Source organism: Coregonus clupeaformis, unplaced genomic scaffold (assembly GCF_020615455.1).
Source record: "Coregonus clupeaformis isolate EN_2021a unplaced genomic scaffold, ASM2061545v1 scaf0254, whole genome shotgun sequence".
In the NCBI taxonomy this organism is placed as follows: Eukaryota; Metazoa; Chordata; class Actinopteri; order Salmoniformes; family Salmonidae; genus Coregonus; species Coregonus clupeaformis.
This window is the reverse complement of record NW_025533709.1, coordinates 93,492-102,500: the sequence shown is the minus strand read 5'-3', so window position 1 is coordinate 102,500 and position 9,009 is coordinate 93,492. Positions and strand designations below refer to the sequence as shown.

Genomic DNA, 9,009 nt, shown 5'->3' with positions numbered 1-9,009 from the left:
AGACAGAGAGGAAGCTGTCTGACTGGAGGTCACAGCTAGAGAGAAAGAGGAAGCTGTCTGACTGGAGGTCACAGCTAGAGAGAGAGAGGACGCTGTCTGACTAGAGGTCACAGATAGAGAGAGAGAGGAAGCTGTCTGACTGGAGGTTACAGCTAGAGAGAGAGAGGAAGCTGTCTGACTGGAGGTCACAGCTAGAGACAGAGAGGAAGCTGTCTGACTGGAGGTCACAGCTAGAGAGAAAGAGGAAGCTGTCTGACTGGAGGTCACAGCTAGAGAGAGAGAGGACGCTGTCTGACTAGAGGTCACAGATAGAGAGAGAGAGGAAGCTGTCTGACTGGAGGTCACAGCTAGAGAGAGAGAGGAAGCTGTCTGACTGGAGGTCACAGCTAGAGAGATAGAGAAAGCTGTCTGACTGGAGGTCACAGCTAGAGAGAGAGAGGAAGCTGTCTGACTGGAGGTTACAGCTAGAGAGAGAGAGGAAGCTGTCTGACATGAGGTCACAGCTAGAGAGAGAGGAAGCTGTCTGACGGGAGGTCACAGATAGAGAGAGAGAGGGAGCTGTCTGACTGGAGGTCACAGCTAGAGAGCGAGGAAGCTGTCTGACTGGAGGTCACAGATAGAGAGAGAGAGGGAGCTGTCTGACTGGAGGTCACAGCTAGAGAGAGAGGAAGCTGTCTGACTGGACGTTACAGCTAGAGAGAGAGAGGAAGCTGTCTGACTGGAGGTCACAGCTAGAGAGAGAGGAAGCTGTCTGACTGGAGGTCACAGCTAGAGAGAGAGGAAGCTGTCTGACTGGAGGTCACAGCTAGAGAGAGAGAGGGAGCTGTCTGACTGGAGGTCACAGCTAGAGAGAGAGGAAGCTGTCTGACTGGAGGTTACAGCTAGAGAGAGAGAGGAAGCTGTCTGACTGGAGGTCACAGCTAGAGAGAGAGGAAGCTGTCTGACTGGAGGTCACAGCTAGAGACAGAGAGGAAGCTGTCTGACTGGAGGTCACAGCTAGAGAGAAAGAGGAAGCTGTCTGACTGGAGGTCACAGCTAGAGAGAGAGAGGAAGCTGTCTGACTGGAGGTCACAGCTAGAGAGAGAGAGGAAGCTGTCTGACTGGAGGTTACAACTAGAGAGAGAGGAAGCTGTCTGACTAGAGGTCACAGCTAGAGAGAGAGAGGACGCTGTCTGACTAGAGGTCACAGATAGAGAGAGAGAGGAAGCTGTCTGACTGGAGGTCACAGCTAGAGAGATAGAGGAAGCTGTCTGACTGGAGGTCACAGCTAGAGAGATAGAGAAAGCTGTCTGACTGGAGGTTACAGCTAGAGAGAGAGAGGAAGCTGTCTGACTGGAGGTCACAGCTAGAGAGAGAGGAAGCTGTCTGACTGGAGGTCACAGCTAGAGACAGAGAGGAAGCTGTCTGACTGGAGGTCACAGCTAGAGAGAAAGAGGAAGCTGTCTGACTGGAGGTCACAGCTAGAGAGAGAGAGGAAGCTGTCTGACTGGAGGTCACAGCTAGAGAGAGAGAGGAAGCTGTCTGACTGGAGGTCACAGCTAGAGAGAGAGAGGGAGCTGTCTGACTGGAGGTCACAGCTAGAGAGATAGAGGAAGCTGTCTGACTGGAGGTCACAGCTAGAGAGAGAGAGGGAGCTGTCTGACTGGAGGTCACAGCTAGAGAGATAGAGGAAGCTGTCTGACTGGATGTCACAGCTAGAGACAGAGAGGAAGCTGTCTGACTGGAGGTCACAGCTAGAGAGAGAGAGGAAGCTGTCTGACTGGAGGTCACAGCTAGAGAGATAGAGGAAGCTGTCTGGCTGGAGGTCACAGCTAGAGAGATAGAGGAAGCTGTCTGACTGGAGGTTACAACTAGAGAGAGAGAGGAAGCTGTCTGACTAGAGGTCACAGCTAGAGAGATAGAGGAAGCTGTCTGACTGGAGGTCACAGATAGAGAGAGAGGAAGCTGTCTGAGTGGGGGTCACAGCTAGAGAGATAGAGGAAGATGTCTGACTGGAGGTTACAGCTAGAGAGAGAGAGGAAGCTGTCTGACTAGAGGTCACAGCTAGAGAGAGAGAGTAAGCTGTCTGACTGGAGGTCACAGCTAGAGAGAGAGGAAGCTGTCTGACTAGAGGTCACAGCTAGAGAGAGAGAGGGCGCTGTCTGACTAGAGGTCACAGATAAAGAGAGAGAGAGGAAGCTGTCTGACTGGAGGTCACAGCTAGAGAGAGAGAGGAAGCTGTTTGACTGGAGGTCACAGATAGAGAGAGAGAGGAAGCTGTCATACTGGAGATCACAGCTAGAGAGAGAGGAAGCTGTCTGACTGGAGGTCACAGCTAGAGAGAGAGAGGAAGCTGTCTGACTGGAGGTCACAGCTAGAGAGAGAGAGGAAGCTGTCTGACTGGAGGTCACAGCTAGAGAGAAAGAGGAAGCTGTCTGACTGGAGGTCACAGCTAGAGAGAGAGAGGAAGCTGTCTGACTGGAGGTCACAGATAGAGAGAGAGGAAGCTGTCTGACTGGAGGTTACAGCTAGAGAGAGAGGGGAAGCTGTCTGACTAGAGGTCACAGCTAGAGAGAGAGATAAAGCTGTCTGACTGGAGGTTACAGCTAGAGAGAGAGAGAAGCTGTCTGACTGGAGATCACAGATAGAGAGAGAGAGGAAGCTGTCTGACTGGAGGTTACAGCTAGAGAGAGAGAGGAAGCTGTCTGACTGGAGGTTACAGCTAGAGAGAGAGAGGAAGCTCTCTGACTGGAGGTCACAGCTAGAGAGAGAGAGGAAGCTGTCTGACTGGAGGTCACAGCTAGAGAGAGACAGGAAGCTGTCTGACTGGAGGTCACAGCTAGAGAGAGAGAGGAAGCTGTCTGACTGGATGTCACAGCTAGAGAGAGAGAGGAAGCTGTCTGACTGGAGGTCACAGCTAGAGAGATAGAAGAAGCTGTCTGACTGGCGGTCACAGCTAGAGAGAGAGGAAGCTGTCTGACTGGAGGTCACAGCTAGAGAGAGAGAGAGAGGATGCTGTCTGACTGGAGGTCACAGCTAGAGAGAGAGAGAGAGGAAGCTGTCTGACTGGAGGTCACAGCTAGAGAGATAGAGGAAGCTGTCTGACTGGAGGTCACAGCTAGAGAGAGAGAGGAAGCTGTCTGACTGGAGGTCACAGCTAGAGAGAGAGAGGAAGCTGTCTGACTGGAGGTCACAACTAGAGAGATAGAGGAAGCTGCCTGACTGGAGGTCACAGCTAGAGAGAGAGAGGAAGCTGTCTGACTGGAGGTCACAGCTAGAGAGAGAGAGGAAGCTGTCTGACTGGAGGTCACAGCTAGAGAGAGAGAGGAAGCTGTCTGACTGGAGGTCACAGCTAGAGAGAGAGAGGAAGCTGTCTGACTGGAGGTCACAGCTAGAGAGAGAGAGGAAGCTGTCTGACTGGAGGTTACAGCTAGAGAGAGAGAGGAAGCTGTCTGACTGGAGGTCACAGCTAGAGAGAGAGAGGAAGCTGTCTGACTGGATGTCACAGCTAGAGACAGAGAGGAAGCTGTCTGACTGGAGGTCACAGCTAGAGAGAGAGAGGAAGCTGTCTGACTGGAGGTCACAACTAGAGAGATAGAGGAAGCTGTCTGGCTGGAGGTCACAGCTAGAGAGATAGAGGAAGCTGTCTGACTGGAGGTTACAACTAGAGAGAGAGAGGAAGCTGTCTGACTAGAGGTCACAGCTAGAGAGATAGAGGAAGCTGTCTGACTGGAGGTCACAGATAGAGAGAGAGGAAGCTGTCTGAGTGGGGGTCACAGCTAGAGAGATAGAGGAAGATGTCTGACTGGAGGTTACAGCTAGAGAGAGAGAGGAAGCTGTCTGACTAGAGGTCACAGCTAGAGAGAGAGAGTAAGCTGTGTGACTGGAGGTCACAGCTAGAGAGAGAGGAAGCTGTCTGACTAGAGGTCACAGCTAGAGAGAGAGAGGGCACTGTCTGACTAGAGGTCACAGATAAAGAGAGAGAGAGGAGGCTGTGTGATTGGAGGTCACCGATAGAGAGAGAGAGGAAGCTGTCTGACTGGAGGTCACAGCTAGAGAGAGAGAGGAAGCTGTTTGACTGGAGGTCACAGATAGAGAGAGAGAGGAAGCTGTCATACTGGAGATCACAGCTAGAGAGAGAGGAAGCTGTCTGACTGGAGGTCACAGCTAGAGAGAGAGAGGAAGCTGTCTGACTGGAGGTCACAGCTAGAGAGAGAGAGGAAGCTGTCTGACTGGATGTCACAGCTAGAGAGAAAGAGGAAGCTGTCTGACTGGAGGTCACAGCTAGAGAGAGAGAGGAAGCTGTCTGACTGGAGGTCACAGATAGAGAGAGAGGAAGCTGTCTGACTGGAGGTTACAGCTAGAGAGAGAGGGGAAGCTGTCTGACTAGAGGTCACAGCTAGAGAGAGAGATAAAGCTGTCTGACTGGAGGTTACAGCTAGAGAGAGAGAGGAAGCTGTCTGACTGGAGATCACAGATAGAGAGAGAGAGGAAGCTGTCTGACTGGAGGTTACAGCTAGAGAGAGAGAGGAAGCTGTCTGACTGGAGGTTACAGCTAGAGAGAGAGAGGAAGCTCTCTGACTGGAGGTCACAGCTAGAGAGAGAGAGGAAGCTGTCTGACTGGAGGTCACAGCTAGAGAGAGACAGGAAGCTGTCTGACTGGAGGTCACAGCTAGAGAGAGAGAGGAAGCTGTCTGACTGGATGTCACAGCTAGAGAGAGAGAGGAAGCTGTCTGACTGGAGGTCACAGCTAGAGAGAGAGGAAGCTGTCTGACTGGAGGTCACAGCTAGAGAGAGAGAGAGAGGAAGCTGTCTGACTGGAGGTCACAGCTAGAGAGATAGAGGAAGCTGTCTGACTGGAGGTCACAGCTAGAGAGAGAGAGGAAGCTGTCTGACTGGAGGTCACAGCTAGAGAGAGAGAGGAAGCTGTCTGACTGGAGGTCACAGCTAGAGAGAGAGAGGAAGCTGTCTGACTGGAGGTCACAGCTAGAGAGAGAGAGGAAGCTGTCTGACTGGAGGTCACAGCTAGAGAGAGAGAGGAAGCTGTCTGACTGGAGGTCACAGCTAGAGAGAGAGAGGAAGCTGTCTGACTGGAGGTCACAGCTAGAGAGAGAGAGGAAGCTGTCTGACTGGAGGTCACAGCTAGAGAGAGAGAGGAAGCTGTCTGACTAGAGGTCACAGCTAGAGAGAGAGAGAGGAAAGTCACCAGATGCAGACTGTGTCAACACGCACGCATGTGCACACACACAAACACACACAAACACATACAAAACAAACACACACACACACACTGTGGGAGAATCACTATGGAAAATCATGTGTTGTTCCACTGGTAAGCCAATGCAAGGCTAATAACAGCAAGGTGATATTGATGCTGTTTACATGGAAGCTATAAACACTTTAAATTGATCCCTGTTCCATGAAAAGGGCAGATATAAAGGGGTCCATTTAGACCCACATACTGTATGATCAAACCAATAGAAAATACTGTATGTATCATCCGTTTTTTCCCCCAAGGAATGGAAACTGTTTGCCCATAATGGTTTCAAAAGTAGCTTGCATTTTAGGACAAACTCAAGGAGGGGTGAGGCTGAGGATGTCCTAAAATGTACACCGTACATGAGTTATTCTGGACGATGACCCTTCTTTTGACTTTGTGTGACAGAGGACTTTTGTTTTTATCTTCTAGGTTTACGAACAGGACGACTTGAGTGAACAGATGGCGAGCCTAGAGGGACTCATGAAGCAACTCAACGCCATCACCGGCTCAGCCTTTTAACCACAGCAGCCCTGGCAGAGAGTCCCACCCAGACAGTCCGTCAGACCTACTACACAGCAGCAGCACAGACAGACAGCAGTACCACAGTATTACACCAGGGGGCAGGGCACAGAGAGGGGGGGGCATTTGTCAGAACCTCAGAAACAGGGGGCAGGGGGGGGGGGCCAGGACCTCCGAAACACAGATACTTCTCAAGCACCCCCCAAATACTGTAACCAACCCTCCTAACAGACCTCTCTGTACTCCTATAATACTGTAACCAACCCTCCTAACAGACCTCTCTGTACCCCTATAATACTGTAACCAACCCTCCTAACAGACCTCTCTGTACCCCTATAATACTCTAACCAACCCTCCTAACAGACCTCTCTGTACCCCTATAATACTGTACCCAACCCTCCTAACAGACCTCTCTGTACCCCTATAATACTGTACCCAACCCTCCTAACAGACCTCTCTGTACCCCTATAATACTGTAACCAACCCTCCTAACAGACCTCTCTGTACCCCTATAATACTCTAACCAACCCTCCTAACAGACCTCTCTGTACCCCTATAATACTGTAGCCAACCCTCCTAACAGACCTCTCTGTACCCCTATAATACTGTAACCAACCCTCCTAACAGACCTCTCTGTACCCCTATAATACTGTAACCAACCCTCCTAACAGACCTCTCTGTACCCCCTATAATACTGTAACCAACCCTCCTAACAGACCTCTCTGTACCCCTATAATACTGTAACCAACCCTCCTAACAGACCTCTCTGTACCCCTATAATACTGTACCCAACCCTCCTAACAGACCTCTCTGTACCCCTATAATACTGTACCCAACCCTCCTAACAGACCTCTCTGTACCCCTATAATACTGTAACCAACCCTCCTAACAGACCTCTCTGTACCCCTATAATACTCTAACCAACCCTCCTAACAGACCTCTCTGTACCCCTATAATACTGTAGCCAACCCTCCTAACAGACCTCTCTGTACCCCTATAATACTCTAACCAACCCTCCTAACAGACCTCTCTGTACCCCTATAATACTCTAACCAACCCTCCTAACAGACCTCTCTGTACCTCTATAATACTGTAACCAACCCTCCTAACAGACCTCTCTGTACCCCTATAATACTGTACCCCTATAATAACCCCCCCCCCCAACAACAACAACAACAACAACAACAACAACAATAGCAACAACAACAGACTAAGGATTAAGGAGAATCTAAAAGATAAAGAAATTACTTTCCATGTTTTCCACAGTGTTGATTTCCCTTTAAAACATCACCTTTTTGAGTTTTCATTCATCAATGTTTTTGGGGTTTCCTTGTGCGTTACTGGTGTATTGGAATGAACTTTGAACTGAAGGCACAAGTGTTACGGCTGGACCTGCAGTTTAAGACCATAGGACTGTTTACTTTCTCCAGACACCAACGTTTCTCTGGGCTCTCGTTGCCCTGGTGATGTTGTGAGATGACACGGGAGGTCTCACAGTAACCACACACTTAACGGTGTCGGAATGAAACTGACACCAACTCCTTGTGAACCTGAGGCTGTCCAAATATGTACACACGCTCGACACTCTCCCTCTCCTCTTTCCTAAAACAGTGACACAGTCGGTGACCACAGCCTAGAACATTCCACAGGCTGTGAGGAACGCTGGTTAGGCCTAGTACTGGATTATCTCTATACGGACTCTACAGAACCATTTCCAACTCTGGAAAGTTCCGGATCCTTGTTCAGGTCCATCTCTGTTGCTGCTCCTCAACTGACCCTCTGTCCTGGTCATGTGGCTACCCCCTTATCCCGACTGCAGACAGCTGTTTGGTTTTGAAATCATTCGAAAAACATCAAGACTTATAACCACTCGCTCCAGTCAACGTATGGATGGTCTTGGAAACGTACTGGGAATCAAGACAGTATCGAGTGGTATTACAGGGGGTTGGAAGGCTTTTGTATGAAGATATATTTACTCTGGACAATCCATTGTTTTGGTCCCTGTTAAAACGGGATGTATTGACCACCTTATTCCCCATCCCAACATACAGCGTCTTGTGCATTAAAACCTTGAGAGATATTTTTGTTGATTATGACGGCATTGATGGTATTGATCATCCCGTAGTTTCAACAGTTTTCATGAGACAAACACATGTACCTCGGTTTATGTAAGGTTGACTGACTGCAATGTGATTAAACAGTGCGATCACCCAGGGGTTGCTTTTGATTCTAGTGCAGGGGGCCATTTTTATATGATAAACAATGCATATTATTCCATATAGTATATTTTTACATCAGCAGTTCTGTCTAAGCTGAAGTACAACTATTTTTAAACCAATTTATTACACCCTTCAGGCTTCTAATCTAGTTTTACATTATGGGACTCCATGGGCTGCTATGCATCACTGAGGATAGATACTGTACATAACCTGAAGTCTTTTAACAAAACAAGGCATCAACATGTACCACTTAAGTGATAAATTAATCATTAATCGCCATGGAAATAGGACATCAATATTCTCATGTTTGAATCTGGTAACCCCAAGGTAACTGTGCTCCCTTTATCATTTCCAAGCCTCTGTTTTTGTCCTCTGAAGATGGATTGTCCCTGAGAGAAAGAAAAGGATATTAAGTGTTAGCTGCGTTGTCATTCAGAACATGTTTAGAATAGAACACAGGAGGTGAAGGGTTGAATTCATTATTACTGTTTCAAATGTTTGGATTCATATTAGGACTCTGACTAGCGCTCTGGTAACAATGCTGAATATGCTATTGATGTATGTGCCAGTGAGTCATTCAAATGGTTTAGTATAGAGGGAAAGAAAAATCATAGATCAGACGACTCATCACAAAACAATGTATTTATTTCCTCACAAACAAACTGTCAAGTGTGCTCTCATTGTACGTGATACCATTTGTTATTTGTTTGGAATTTTTTATTTTATCCGTTTGCCCTTAAAGGAAAATTCCACTCAAAAAAAAATCTAGTTTTCAAGATCTAGAACATTGAAAATCCAGAACATGTCGCAGTGTGCTGTGTTTACTTGATTGCTGACATGCAAAACCACTGTAGGATTGTTTCAACAGTGGACTAATGAAACACAACATTGTTTTTTGAGTGGTATTTTCCCTTTAAGACTCTGTGGGTTTTTTTTTAAAGCTGAGAGAAATGGAGACGTTCTATGTGCCTACACTTTTGCTTTTGCGTTCTTCGTTTTTTTCTCTTCCATTTGTTTGGAGATCTGTGTGAT

The 9,009-nt window shown here is 48.2% G+C and overlaps 1 protein-coding gene across 1 annotated transcript in view; it reads left to right on the top strand.

Annotated features, from left to right (window-relative positions):
- The window catches only part of dcc (DCC netrin 1 receptor), a 395,572-nt gene extending 389,714 nt beyond the window's left edge, over positions 1 to 5,858 (top strand). The window contains exon 28 of the mRNA XM_045214418.1: positions 5,669 to 5,858. Within this exon, the coding sequence (XP_045070353.1) occupies positions 5,669 to 5,758 (90 nt within the window). The 3' untranslated portion in view covers positions 5,759 to 5,858. The remainder of the gene's footprint in view (positions 1 to 5,668) is intronic.
- Positions 5,859 to 9,009: the final 3,151 nt, after the last annotated feature.